The 15,654-nt window shown below is 33.2% G+C and overlaps 1 protein-coding gene across 2 annotated transcripts in view; it reads left to right on the top strand.

Annotated features, from left to right (window-relative positions):
* SLC12A2 (solute carrier family 12 member 2) overlaps positions 1 to 15,269 on the top strand; it is a 112,252-nt gene extending 96,983 nt beyond the window's left edge. Inside the window, exons 20-27 of one of the 2 annotated variants that reach the window (XM_055302081.1) lie at positions 864 to 989; positions 3,828 to 3,875; positions 5,298 to 5,420; positions 6,799 to 6,910; positions 9,140 to 9,226; positions 10,512 to 10,647; positions 10,910 to 10,977; positions 12,384 to 15,269. In XM_055302081.1, coding sequence (XP_055158056.1) covers positions 864 to 989; positions 3,828 to 3,875; positions 5,298 to 5,420; positions 6,799 to 6,910; positions 9,140 to 9,226; positions 10,512 to 10,647; positions 10,910 to 10,977; positions 12,384 to 12,519 — 836 coding nt within the window. In that variant the 3' untranslated portion in view covers positions 12,520 to 15,269. The remainder of the gene's footprint in view (positions 1 to 863; positions 990 to 3,827; positions 3,876 to 5,297; positions 5,421 to 6,798; positions 6,911 to 9,139; positions 9,227 to 10,511; positions 10,648 to 10,909; positions 10,978 to 12,383) is intronic. The other variant, XM_055302082.1, reaches the window with a different exon arrangement.
* Positions 15,270 to 15,654: the final 385 nt, after the last annotated feature.

The following is a 15,654-nucleotide window of genomic DNA, read 5'->3' as shown; positions in this document are numbered from 1 at the left end:
AGTGTTGGTACCTGTGGTCATGTAGTTCCTCTTGTTCTTTCTTGTCATACACACAAATCACTGATGAGGATTATGTGTCCATGGTCCATTTTCATATGTCCTTGTGATGTGTATTTTTATGGTAGAAGTTAACTTTTCACTAACTTCTTCCCAACAGATAGAAAATGGGAAAAGTGCTTTAAAAATGAAGAAATGGGGGTGCCTGGGTGGCTCAGTTGGAGTGTCTGCCTTCGCCTCAGGTCATGACCTCAAAGTCCTGGGATCGAACCCCACATTGGGATCCATACTCAGCGGAGAGCCTGCTTAAAGATTCTCTCCCTCCGCCCCTCCCCCTACTTGTGCTTGCTCTCTGTCTCTCAAATAAAATCTTTAAAGAAAAATTAAAATAAAAATGAAGAACTGATACTTTTACCATGAGCTTATCTCCTGGTTTCAGCTCTATAGTCAGGAGTATAATTTTTCAGTGTTGTCTGTCATCTTATGTGAACATTATGTATGTGAACATTAGTCACATTTTACAGTTTTTACGTGTAAATGACTTTGAGTTTAGAGTTCATTCACATTTTATATTATCAGTCTTTGGTCTGCCACATTTTTAATGTTCCTTGAATCTCACTCCTTATGAATTCCCCAGCACCTGCTTCAAACATCTGATGCTTGGCTGTGACTCAAGATATTTGAGTGAATAGTCCTTTCAAAATAGATGATCACATAGGTTAACATAAGAAATCATTTATTGTAAACTTATTATTTCATAGTAAACTTCGGTGTGAATTGTCATTTAATTAATATTATACTGTAGTGCTTTCATTAATTATTAAAACAATATTGAGATCATATTTTGGTTATTTTCATGTCCATAGAAGAATTATTATCCTCACAAGAGAAATCTCCTGGTGTCAAGGATGTGGTACTAAGTATGGAGTATAGTAAAAAATCAGATTTAGATACTTCGAAACCATCTGATGAGAAATCTGTTACACACAAAGGTAATTTTTATTCAAACGAGATGTTATTCATGGTAATGTTTAATTTGGGGGAGAAATGGTTTTTATTATATAATATGTCTTATTAACTAATCCCTTCTCAAATTTGTACTGCTCATTTCTAGTTGATTAGGTAAAATGGCTGGCTATAAAATGACTGGTTGTTTTTCAGGTATTGAAGTAGGTTGTAGAACAGAAAACATGACAGTTATATACTCATATGTTCTTGTATGTTTTTATTTGTACTTTGAGCAATTTAGTTGGAAGCATAAGTTAAATCTGAACTTGGAAAGAAACATGGTAATTTGAGAGTCCGTGATAGAGTATAAGATAATGCTGAAAGGAATGAAATTGATAAAAGTAATCTACCTAATTTTTCTATAAGTCAAGATATTTAAATACCAGGGATTTTATTTATGTGCTGAGATATTCAGAATAGTTTTTACCTCTACTGCACCTGGAGTTCTTGAGGTAAAATCATGTAATAAAAAATCAAATGCAATTTTAGTCATTCTGAAGGAATGAGCTGTTGGTATTTGGTTACTAAACTGTTTGGACGTAATTGCAGACATATTACCCCTGGTGGCTCTTGTGGTTTAGGCCACACAAAGGTTTCCAAATTTCATGAGGCTTCCAGATAATTTCATCCATACATCTATGTCATGGTTATAAGATGCAAAGAGGGATGACTTCCAAATCTTACTCTCCCACCCTCACTCTCCTACCTCTGTTCAGTCTAGTATCTCCATCTGTCCTAGCCCCAGCTGGCACGCAACAAGAAAAATCTGCACTGTAAATCATCAAACCATATCATCCTTTTTTGATTCCTGTCGAAGAATTAACCATTCTTTTTCTGAAATTGATTACTGTGGACAAATCTTGTCTTATGAAATTGATCTTTTCCAGATTATGCAGAAGCGTTGCTGTTGCTTTTTATTTCTTTCCTTTCTTAACTTGTATGCTTAGAGTAGTGGTAGTTGAGGCCTTAGTTGATACCCATTTCCCCTTTAAGTTCTTTGCTGTATTGATTATAATTTTTTTCCTTTTTCATCTCAAAACTCTTTAAAAGATTTGGTAACTGTTCTTATATTTCTGCATTTATTTTTAGTTTATGGTACACATACTTTCATTTCATCCTTTTTATTTTTACTGCCATTTTCTTTTTCCTAAAGCAGATCCTTTCTTTACAGAATCTGTTAGGAATTGATAGGTAAAACTATGATGGGAAGCTAAGTTGTAGTAATCATCGAGTATCTACTCTGTGCCTCCCATGTTGCAGTAGGTGTTATCCATATGTTACCTCATTACTGCATGTCACAATCTTGTGAAGTCATTATTTTTACAGAATGGGAAACTAAAAAAAAAAAAAAGAATGGGAAACTACTCACCTTTTTATTATAAAAATGTAAACACCTTTAATACCCTTAAATACCTTAGTGCAAGTCATTTTTATGTGTCAGGATTTCCTTGACATTTTTTGAGCTCTGAAAAGAATACACAGTGTGCCCATATATTTTTGCTATCATTAAAGACAGATAGTATCAAATACCTACTTTATAGGAATAATAATATTTAATCCTATAAAATCAAATGTAATCATTGAAATGTTTCTTGTTCCATCACAGGCATAAGAAATTAGTATTCAAAAATAGCATTAATTTTATTTTATTTTCTCTCTAGCCAGTTTTTTTTTTCAAAATTAGCATAGAAACTATAGAAGAGTTTATACAATGTGAAAAGTCTTCAGAATATTATAAACATTCTTTTGTAGTTATTACATAATCATAGATGTTTGGTATGTCTGTCTTGGTTATTGTGGCACACAGAATGCAAGGAGACAAAAAGAGCACCCTCTGAATACTTACTTTGTGCTAGGCACTGAGCTAAGTGCTTTAAGTCTTGAAGCATAATGATCCTAAGAGGTAGGTATCTATTGTTCACCCTTTTTTCTAATGAGGAAAGTAAGGAGTTAACTAGTTCAAGCTCATACAGCCAGAAAAAAAAAGAGTTAAAGGTAATACTGGAATCCTGGGAGCCACTGACTCAAGAGCAGTGTACTCTTTCCTGTCCAAGTAGGGAGTTGTATGTGCATCAGATTTTTTGATTTATCTGAATCAAAAAACTGAAACCAGGAAGGAAAACTGGTAACCCCAAGAAAATACGTACAAATATTTAAATATAGATGGACCAGTACAGACATACATACATATGTACATGCATAAACAAATATATATGCTTATATTTTATATATATATATTTATTTATTTATATATGTATATATATATGTATATATAAATTTGTGTAGACCTGTATAACCTGGTATTTTATATAAACCAAAAGACTGTCTCTAATTAAATTCCCTATTATTTCAAGTGATTAATTTTTACCAATACCAAATGTCCATTATGTTTCTAAAATTACTTTTCATCCATTGGCACAGTGATGCAGTGGCACTGTTTAAACTTTATGTATTATCTGCAATGTCAGGTTTTAATGTCATATTTCTCTTCTATAAGCCATTCAGAAACTTTTCAACCAATTTCAAGTATGAAAATTTAAAAGTTTAAAAATCCTACTAAAGTTTTTATCAGTTTTACAGGAATAAAATTTAAGGGTGGAATGTTAATCAGTGGCCCTCTTGAAGGGGGTCTAAAACTATGTTTGATTTTAAAAATCCTCCACACTCAGTGTAGAAAATATCTATCTTCAGTCTTGATTATTTTTCACAGACTGTCTCTTTGTACTGTGCTTTGTTTATAAATGTGCTCTATTTACATTTTCATTATTTTATTAATATAAAGGCAATTAACTTATATTTTGTGTTTTTTAAACATAATCTAGATGAGGAAGAGGATGGCAAGACTCCAACTCAACCACTGTTGAAAAAAGGCAGGCATTTTTCATCATTTTATTTTAATCCCCTTTTTCATATTGTTAACTCTTTAACTCCAACTCTGCTATTTTATTTTTTTTACCTTAGTTTTTATTTCCGTGGCAAGGTGATGTTACAGTTATTTGTTGAATGCAGATTAGAAAAAGATCAACTGTAGTTAACCCCAAAAAGTTAAATCATCCCAGAGAAAGGTAGTCTATCAAAGACAAATTGTTTTACATTATCATAGCATTTCCGAAATATTCAAACCCTGAATGTTAATACTAGTTTTTTTTTTTTAATTTAAACTGCATGGTTTAGATGATGAGCAGAGACACTGAAATAGGCCTCTTTGCCAGTGTCACTTGCATTCTTTACCATCAGTTGTACCCAGCCAAGCCCTTAATTTTGATACTAATATATTTTTCATTTCAAAAATTACAATATTTCTCACAGCCCTGCTGCGTTTGGGAGATACACAGTCATGTCCCCGTGCATGACTTTTATGAGAAGGAGATAGAGGTGAGAGTTACGGAGCAGTGTGGTTTGGCAGCCATATTATGTCATCATGCAAAATCATTCGTCATGTTTGCGTGCATCATGGCAGCATGAGAAGTGAATGACACCTCCTGCAGAAGTGATCAGATTTCCGCCTATGGATTCCTTCTTTTAAGAATTTAGTGTAGGAGTCTCATAATAGTCATTTGCTTGCTCATAGAGTCAGTGCTGATTTTTTTTTTTTTTATTCTTGGGAATATAAATGGGAACTCCCTTGGTATTTGGTCTTGAGATCTGCAGCAGGTCATGTCCTTTTAAGGAGTTCCTACCATCTTTCTGTGCTTCAAAGAAAGATGTGTGGTTATATGGCTTTAGCTTTGGGCATCACATACCAAGGGGACAAGTTAGGTCAAGATGAGGGTGTTCTTCTTTAGACTTGGAGGTTTCACTGCGATAATTGTTAGATTGTATTCATTTGTCTTCCACTTCCTTCTGTCTTATATATTACTGGTAACATTATGTTTAAGATTTTTTTTAATCTTTAAATTATTGAGGAATAAGATTACAAAGAAATATGTTTATGGAGGAGGCATAAACTTAATTTGTCCAGTTAGTCTAAAATGGCTTCTCTAAAATTAAAATCTAGCAGTCAGTTATGACCATGGGTATTTATGATTCTTTCACTCAGAATGCTTCAAAATATTAGAAATTAAGCAAGATAATTTGGATGAGTTTAGCTCTTGTAAAGATTTATTTATCTATAATCATTTTTAAAAATACATTTAAATTTTAAACACCTGAACACTTATGATGGACTCCATACACAACTGTCTGCATTATAAATATTTAGATACACAAAGGTTAGGAAACTATAGGAATTCAGCAAAAAGGACTTGAATATTTATCTCCCTTACATCTGATTTTTCTGCTTAATCCTTTAGAATCCAAAGGCCCTGCTGTCCCCTTAAATGTAGCTGACCAAAAACTTCTTGAAGCTAGTACACAGTTTCAGAAAAAACAAGGAAAGAATACTATTGATGTCTGGTGGCTTTTTGATGATGGAGGTAAGGTTGTAAATGCACTTTTTAACAATTTTACAGATACTGAAGTTGTGGGAAAAGTACTGAGAAATGGCATGTATGCTTCACCCATAGACCCTCTTGCCAGTTCTGCCAACATTCTGCAGAGCAACAGGATTGATTGTAGAATCAGGTGTCAGCCTTAATTGTTATCTCTTCAGTGTCCTTCACTTTGGAATTTTCCCAGTTCTGCCTTGAACTCATGACCCTTTTTCTTTTATTATTACTGACCATTTTTAGAATGTCACTAGATTTGAAGTAGTTCAAGTTATATAATTTTGGTAGAAATCTCGCAGAAGTGTTGCCTTATTCTTCTGTCTAAATCTCATCAGGTGGCACATGATGTTGATTTGCCTCACCACTGGTAAAGTTAGCTTTGACCATTGAGAAAGGTGGTTTTTTACTAGATTTTTAGAATGAAAAATTACTGTTTCTTCTCGTATAATTACACGTAGTAGGGGATGGGAAGGTACTTGGGGATATCATTACTGCAACTTTTACCACCATCTTTAGCATCTTTTGGTATTTCTGCCTTTTGTTACTGTTAGTGTGGTGTGTTTGTAGTTGTCAAATGGTGATTTTCCAGTCCTGTTATTTCTTCCTCATTTATTACTCGGCATTTTATTGTAAGGAAGCGTCTTCTTATTTCTATCCTTGCAGACTCATCGATTCCCATTGTATTCATTGGGAGACCATTTGTCATTCTCATTATTTGTTTAGATGTTCATATTGTTCCCCTATTTGGCCAGCAAGATCCTCTGGAGGCTGATTGGTGTGTTCATTTGTACTTTGCCTGCCCTAGCCATGGAGTCACTTCCTACCCAAGGAGCCTGGACTGCTTTTAGTGGAGAATAGTATTTTGGAAACATGATCATGGCATTAGCTATGCTTGTTGCTATTAGTGTGTCCCTGCTCCCAGGCTCTCTCAGTGGACGGATCTCAAAAACATATAGGTACATGTTTATACATGTAGGTATGGACTGAAAACCACTTCCAGTTCACTGTTTGGCTCAATCCAGGTTCTGCCTTCTTGTATTTCTCATTTCAGTGAGAAACTTGGCTCCCATTAGGTTCAATGAATATTCTCATTTCCTCATTCCTCCTGTATGTGACAGATCGGTCTCCTGACTCTGCAAGGAGTCCCCCACTTCACAAAGCAAAAGCCTGACTTTATTGGGCTTTGCTCTTTTTGTTCAGGCCTACCTCATGGCTTTGTGACTGAACTATTAAGGAAGGATGGAAAGAAAAATTTTGTGTAATATTGAGTTGTAGTGGACATGTTTTTAGAGATTAAATTGAATTAAAAGTTTTTAATTGAGAAATTAGCATCTAGTAAATAATTTTATGTATTTTTATAATTCAGGTTTGACTTTATTGATACCTTATCTTCTGACTACCAAGAAAAAGTGGAAAGACTGTAAGATCAGAGTATTCATTGGTGGGAAAATAAATCGAATAGACCATGACCGGAGAGCGTAAGTCTATTTAAATTGAAGAACATTTATCTTATTACAATATATGTTTCATTATTACAGTGTATTACATTATATATATGATATAAAAAGAGATAATCCAGAAGATGTCAATTATGTTGCCCTGTTCCATACTGAAGCTGAATTTTCTACTTAAAAAAAAAAAAATGCCCTTTAATTTAGTTTTCATATTTAAGTTGTAGATACCTGTTATTTTTTCAAATTTTGACATTTTAGAAAGTCCTTATTTAAAACTTACAGCATCAAAATGTTAAACACCTTTTTTAAAAGAAGAGGGGATGTGCCCCAAAATTACATATTCATATATGAGATACATTTTGTAGATTTGAAGACAACAGAAACACAGGATGTCTTTGTCACCCATTATCTTATTTCCTCTATACTGTCACCATTCTAGTTCTGGCTTCAGCACTTTACTAAGTACCCTGTGTCTTATCTCTTACCTTTTCAGCATATGTTGTACACGCTGCTCCTGAGTTCATGTTTGGAAACTAGATCTCTGATCATAGGATCCCTTTGCCAAAATACTTTTAATTTCTTCTCTGTTACATATCATAAAAAGTCTGTGCTCCCTCTACCATTTATAAAGGGCTTTGTTACATACCCATACCAACTATGACTTGTACTTAACTTCATTTTACAATTCTGCACCTGTCCTAAACATGCATGTGATTTCAGACTTGTACTCCTTCCTACTCTCCCCTCATCTCTACTACAAATAGCTCTTCACTTGGCTCCCTTCTCTGTTAAAATACTCCATCCTTTCCAGTCCAGCATCACTGTCATAACACCTTCCCTGATTTTTTTCTTTTTTTTACCCTTGTCTCCCCATTTGTTGTTACACTTCCTTCCTGAGTAAAATATATTTGGTACCATTCACTGTGTTCTGCGGTTTGTTTTATGTTGATTTTCAGGTCTTAGATTTGAGTTTTGTGGGCCCTTTGACACATAGCAGGCACATGGCAGATTTACACTGGAATTCAACTAGGTGTTGATTCATCGCAAATAGTAAAGTATGCAAGAAATAATTTAAAGTTAAACCTGGGGCAGCCCTGGTGGCTTAGCGGTTTAGCTCCTTCAGCCTGAGGCGTGATCCTGGAGACCCGGGATCAAGTCCCACATTGGGGGAGCCTGCTTCTCCCTCCGCCTGTGTCTCTGCCCCCGTCTCTCTCTCTGTGTCTTGCATGAAAAAATAAATAAAATCTTTAAAAATAAAAAAATAAAAGTAATAAAAAGTTAAAACTGTAGCTTGTCTCTTTTCTCATATCTTAATTTAGAAAACTCAATTTATTAAAAATAGAATCCTGTTTTGCTAACTGCTTTTCCTATATGTATGTTTCTACTTCACTATTGTTGCCACCAAGGCTTCATTGCCAACTATGCCTCCAGAAAGGTATTTCTTTACAGAAAAATAAAGGCTTACTGAGGTTCCTTTTTCATGTCTGTCCCAGTCCCTGCCTCACAAATTCTGTAAACTTTATTTGCCATCTGTTACAGCTTTAGTTTGGCCCTAAAAAGTCCTGTTTGGACATTGAGATAGGCATTCTTCATGGATGGAAGAATAATCCAAAAATAATTAAACTTAAAATATTAACTAGTTCTTGCTGAAACCCATATACTAACCAATATAACTTATCTAAAAAAGTTTTTAGTGAAGGAGAGTTGACATACAGAGTTACATTAGTTTCAGATGTACAACATAGTGATTCAGTATCTCCGTACGTTATGCTGTGCTCACCACAGGTGTTGCTGCCATCTGTCACCATACACCATTATTAAAATACCCTTGACAATCTTCCCTGTGCTGTACCTTTCATCCTCATGACTTGTTTATTCTGTAACTGAAGGTTTATATCTCACACTTCTCGTGACAGAAATTAAATTTAAAAACTAGTTGACATCAATTTTTATTATTAATGTCTTGTTCTACCCGTTCGTTATTGGAAGAGATTAAGGGAAAGATTAGAAGAAAGAGACTAAAGAGAGATTCGGGGAAAGTAAAAGAATATAACAGGAGTCTCTTACTCAGGGAATTGAGATGTCTACTTAGTTGAATGTACAATGTAAATTAATTCACATGGACTTTGTTTAGCACCTGATAGAATTTTCCTATAAATCATGCTTTTCAGGTAAACTGATTCAGCCTGAAATAGAATAAAAATATTTATCTACAGCTTTCATGTATCTCAATGCTATTCATTTTTGTTGTAGGATGGCTACTTTGCTTAGTAAGTTCCGGATAGACTTCTCCGATATCATGGTCTTAGGAGATATTAACACTAAACCAAAGAAGGAAAAGTAAGTTGTTTGATAAATTACTCTTTATAGATTTCTGATCCTTTTATGGATGACCTACTCAGATATTCCAGTAACAGATCATTCAATTTCAACTAATTGCCTGCTTGTTAGTTACATGTGAAGTCAACTTTTTTTTAATCTGGCACTGATAGCTGGCATGCTTATAGCAGATAGCAAAGTAAGTCTAAAGGGCTTTCCATTTTCAGTTTCATTCAATTACTGTTTTGCAAGTGATTTCTGAAAAGGCTAATGCCACAGAAATTCCCCCTGGTTCTTTGAATTTCCACTGTTCATGCCTGTATTCGTTATCACCACACAATTCCACTCCATGTTATGTATGTCTTTTTACTGTTTTGCTTTATTACTAAAACAGGGGAATTAAGAATTTGTCTATAATAATAGTTGCACTCAGAATTCTCAAGAGTCAAAGAAATGTATACTCATGGAATAGTCTACCTGAAAATGATACACAGAGGATGTTATATGAGTAACATATTTATACTACCAGGCATGACTTTAATTATTTTCAAATAAATGTTGAATAAATAATGAAGCTGGTATAAAGAATTTATTTTAAATAGATAATAAAGCATACTTTGTAAGGTTATTATTATCAGGGAAGGATTTGTTTCATTTTTTAAAATAATATACACCAGGAGTTTGTATGAGACTTGATATTGGAAAATATTTTTCACATTCATAGAAGTTTAGAAGGTTGTTGCTGTTCTTTTTCTGTCTTTTATCATATTAAGTCATTTTGGATCTGGAGATTAGTTCTGCATCTTCTTGAATCTTCTAGATATGCCTGCTCCTCTCTTCATAATATTCTAGTACCTTTTCTTCTACTCCTCCTCCTCCTCCTCTTTTTATTCACTGCTACTTGAACCAGGAAGGCTTTTGAATACTTTGAGCAAAGGAGCAATACAATTTGATGTATTGCTCAAAGGATCATTTTAGCTACTGTGATGATGAAAATATATGTACATTGAGCAGGCTGGACATTGGAGCAGGGGGTAAATACAGACATCAGCGTTAGCAATTAAAATTGCAATTCTGTTATTGTGAATACAGTTCTAAATTTCTTAGCAGTTTGAGAAACTAGTGATTGCTGTTTTCTGAATAAGTTGCCAAAGTGGTGGTTATAAATTAGGGTATGGAGGTGAGCATAATAGATGAAAAACTCTAACTTCTCAAGTTCTAAGTTAGCATTCAAGATCTTAGTGTAAAGGAATTCAAACTGAGGTTAATTGTCAGTATTCTTTATGGTTTTGTTTTGTTTTTTAAGTATTGTAGCTTTTGATGAAATGATTGAGCCGTACAGACTTCATGAAGATGACAAAGAACAAGATATTGCAGATAAAATGAAAGAAGATGAACCATGGCGAATAACAGACAATGAGCTTGAACTTTATAAGACCAAGGTATTCTATCTCTTCTTTCTGTTCCTTAACCTTCCACTGATGTTTTAAAAAATAAGACCTAAGTATCAAAAACTGTCACTTGTTATGGGAGGAACCAAAATTCAGTCTCCTCTAAATTGAATCTGTATGTGAATTAAAGAATAAATATTTTTATTATGCCAAAATTATGTTGGTTTCTTTTTGTTTACTTATAGTTCTATGAACTACACTAGATTCCACTTTTCAGTTGGTCCAGGAATGACTTTGTCCTGTTTCATTTCAGACCTATCGACAGATCAGGTTAAATGAATTATTAAAGGAACATTCAAGTACAGCTAATATCATTGTCATGTAAGTACTGTCTATACTAAAATTTTCTTATGCCTTTATTTTATGACAATGCAATTAGGATCAATTTCCATACCAAGTACATACCCATATAAATCCTAGTAATGACTTAGCAGTTATAAGGAAGAAAAAATAAACTTTTGTTGGTACACTTTGTTTTAAGCATATGGAGAAATCATTTAAGGTAGGAGGAAAGAAAAAACTCTAACCTTAAGCTTATATGAATCTAAGTAATTCTTTATCATAATAGTTTATTCTGGAATTTTTCCTCGATCCTTTTCCCCACCTTTTAAAAATTCCTTGGCTTTAAGGACACTACAGCATAGCTACTAAGCATATATGGAAGATAAGGTCCTTAAGTTAAAATTTGGACCCCAGGGTGAGGTGCAGGTCACATGGCTGGCTCAGTCAATTAGAACATCCAACTCTTGATCTTGATCTTGGGGTCATGAGTTCAAACCCCATGTTGGGGGTAGACTGTATATAAAATAATTTTTTAAAAAATCTTAAAGTTTGGACCTCAGACAACATCCTTACAGAAATAATGCCATAAATTTATCTTGGGGGGAGTCAAATTATAAAGTGGTTCCTGTCTGAATCTGTACTCCTAATTTTCCACACACAAACTTTATATACAGACATTTTGTACTACATTGAATATAGGTGCTCTTTGGCTTTTCATTCACTAAATCAGATTAGTTAGATATCACTTGAACCCAAATTTTCTCCATCATAGAACTGGGGTCCTTAAATAGGTAAAAACAGCTCAGGCCTCCAAAAATATGGCAAATGATGAAATAAAGTAATACCAAAGGATTGTTACTTTGATTAATAAAAAACAGTACAGTGGAAAATTTCACGTTTTGCTGCTAATGATCAGATATCTGTAATGGAATGCATTAAAACACAGAAATCTAGAGAAAAACACCCTATGGAGCAGCTGGTTACCACTACCACTATCTACAAATAAAAAATGAAAGCCCAGAAAGATGAGAGAAGTTGAAAATTGAAAATTAATACATAGAATTATATTTGACTCTCATTTATCCATGTGTAGTTTCTGCTTTTTTAATTCAGGTAGAAGCATCCCTTTCTCCTAGAAGAATTCTATCCTTACTGAAGAAGGGAATGGAAGGTTTAATGTTAGATACCAAATATGTTGCAGTTTATAGAAATAGTCATTTCTATTCTTATGAAGTTTTAAAAATCTCTTCAAACATGAAAAAAGGGGAATAGTGATATGAGTATAGTCCTTGCTACCCCATGTTTAAAATTTACACTCGAAAATAATGTGTAACCACTGTACTTCTTAGTTACTATTACTAGTGACTCAATATATAATTTTTATTACATTTTATTTTTCTCAACTTAAATGCATTGCCTAATTTCTTTTCTCTTTTGAATACCAGGAGTCTCCCAGTTGCACGGAAAGGTGCTGTGTCTAGTGCTCTCTATATGGCATGGTTAGAAGCTCTATCAAAGGACCTACCACCAGTTCTCTTAGTCCGTGGGAATCATCAGAGCGTCCTTACCTTCTATTCTTAAATGCCCCAGTACAGTGGATAAGCCCTCCAGATGGTACTTGAGTGCCTGGTGAAGTAACTGAAATCTTCAATGACACATTAACATCACAATGGCGAACTGTGACTTTTCTTTCACTGTTTCATTAATTTGAAAGCACAGAAGGAAGTTGCTCCACTGACTTGTATGGAGACTTCAGTTTTAGTCAGTTCTGTATTTCAGTCTTAATGAATGATGATGATTCCTTGTTGTTGGACTAAAGTTCATGAGAGTAAAGTTTTCTTTGCTACTTGAATAGCAATAAAAGTGTGTTATTTTGTGATTGATGAAAGGAGTACAAAAAGCCTTTAGCCTTGAGGTGCCTTCTAAAATTAACCAAATTTCATCCATATATCCTCTTTTATAAATTTATAGAATGTCAAATTTTGCCTTCAGCTGTTCTTTTTGTTTCTAGTCTCTTCCACCTTAAAATGAAATGGACACTGCTTTTCTTCTTCCATTGACCAATTAGTGTTGAGTACTGTATGTTTTCTATTACTTTTGTAAAGGTATCTGTTAGATACTAAAGGTGAGAATTAGGGCAAGTTAATGAAAAATGCAAAAACAAAACAAAAAAATGGTAACCAAAAAGTGACCCCAAGGTTTGGTTTGTATGGGATGTATAAAATGTAGATCTAGGGGAAAAACACCCAATAAACCTTTTTTTTTAAATCTCTAATTGGCTGTTATTTGTATTCTTATTTGAAGTCTTGGGGAAGGTTGAAGATTTGTTCAGTACTTCTGTATACCATGCTGAACAATCTCCTGTTGACATTCTTTAAGCAAAGTCCTCAAAATCATTTGTATCTGTGAGAAGAGACATCTGTCCTAATTTATAGTTTTCCTCAAATCTTTAGGGACTTTTAAGAAATACTAAAAGATTTTTCTTGAGGAAAATTAGACAAAGCAATGTCATTAAATAGAGTATTTCAATAAACAATATGTGGAATTCCACTATACACATCCTTTATAAATCATTAAAATATTTAATGTTTCATCAAATGGTTAAATGGACCACTGGTTTCTTAGTGAAATGTTTTTAGGCTTAATTCATTCAATTGTCAAGTACACTTAGTCTTAATTAATATACTCAGGTTTGAACAGATTATTCTGAACATTTGAATTTAATCCATTCTTAATACTTTAAAACTTTTGTGTTAAGAAAAACTGCCAGTTTGTGCTTTTGGAATGTCTGTTTTGACATCATAGTCTACTAGTACAATTTTGACAGTGCATACGTACTGTTACTAAAAGCTTTATATACAATTATTAATGTGAAGTTTTTCATTTTTTATTCAAGGAAGGATTTCCTAAAAACATTTCAAGGGATATATGTCTACATATCTGTATGTGTGTATGAATGTGTAGATGCATACACAGATGCATGTGTGTATATATAATGACATGTTGCTGGGTTTTTGCATTTTAAAGTGATCAAGATTCATTTGACTAACATTTTTTGGTTTTATTAAACATAAGTTCAAAATTAGATTGAAAGATACAGGTTTCACAGAGAACAAAGGTGATCATTTGAAGGGCATGTAACTTCACACAGTTAACCATTCAGTGAGAAATGGAAAACACATCCCGTACAGTACTGTTTAGTGTGAGCTTGTTGGTATAAATTTCAGTGGTGAAGAATATATGCAGGTTTTCATGAATCTTGATAGATACCTATAGAATCACTACTGTTGTCAACAGTGCAGTATTTTAGCTGCATGAGCATAAACGAAATGAATAGAAAAGTGGAGATCTGATAATAATTTTGAATTCAGAATGTTAAAATGAAGTAGTTGTTTTTCCAGGTTTTTTTTCTACATTATAACTCACAGCATTGTTCCATTTATTGCAGGTTTTGTAGTGTTTTGGGGGAAAGACAGTAGAAATGTCATATTGTTCAGTAAACAATACCGTGTTTGAACTTTTTAAATGGATAATAGGGCATGAACTAAGTGCTGCTATCTTAAAATGTGCACAGGTACACTTATTTTTTTTTTTTAAGTTTTTCCCATTCAGGAACCCATCATTGTGATCTATACTGCAGGAACCAAATGTCATGCATCATACATATGTGTAAAAGTACATAAGATATATCTAAATATGCATAATGGGGGGAGGGTAATATTGTCTGTGAAATAATGTAAGAAGCTTTTCACTTTTAAAAAAATGCATTACTTTCACTTACCACTAGACACCAGGTCAAAATTTTCAAGGTTGTTGTAGTACTCTAATAGATTTCAACAATCCTTAGAGATGCTAGCTAGTGTTGAAGCTATTCTAGTCTATTTTATTTATGCTGAATTTGATTATTTTAATGCCAATTTTTTTTTCCGTTCTAATCATTGGTGATAACTTGGAAATAAATATGCAATGGCATTTGACAGTTCATTATTCCTATAGATAAATATTCATTGGGTTTAGAGAGAATGGTGGTGTTAAGCTGATTAATGGTTAATTAAATCAAATATTTATTTGTTACATTATTTCATTTGTATTTTAGGTTTCCTTTTACATTCTTTTTATATGCTTTCTGACATGACATTTTTAAAGACTATGGAAATAATTTAAAGATTTGAGCTCTGGTGGATGTTTACTAAGTTTGAAAATGTAATATTTTGATAATACTGTACTATAACTGTCACACAAATGCTTTTCTAATGTTTTAACGTTGAGTATTGCAGTTGCTGCTTTGTACAGAGGTTACTGCAATAAAGGAAGTGGCTTCATTAAAACTATCGAAATGTCTACTCTTCTATTTGTTTTATAAATTTATATTTATAAATATATCTTTGTGATATACCCTCATTTATATAACTTATTTCACAATATCTGAGCTTTTTAGTGACTTTTATCTTAATATTCATACCTTCAAAAAATTGTTTGAAACTTCATTATTCCTAAGCCTTTGAAATAATCATTGTTGACATTTACCAGTGTGATTGAACCATGTAAGATACTGCTCATTGTGACTTTAAAAAAAAAAATGATTTTACTTATCTAATTCTTTATTTTGGGTCAAATCATGCATTTAGGAATGAAGAAACTGGACTAAAATGGATCCATAGTCCCTGTCTTTCTTTAGAAGATTTTTGGCTATGCCTATTTATAATTTTATAAAAC

Source organism: Nyctereutes procyonoides, unplaced genomic scaffold (genome assembly GCF_905146905.1).
Source record: "Nyctereutes procyonoides isolate TBG_1078 unplaced genomic scaffold, NYPRO_anot_genome, whole genome shotgun sequence".
Classification (NCBI taxonomy): domain Eukaryota; kingdom Metazoa; phylum Chordata; class Mammalia; order Carnivora; family Canidae; genus Nyctereutes; species Nyctereutes procyonoides.
Note: the sequence above shows the minus strand (reverse complement) of the source record. Positions and strands in the feature narration are given on the sequence as shown.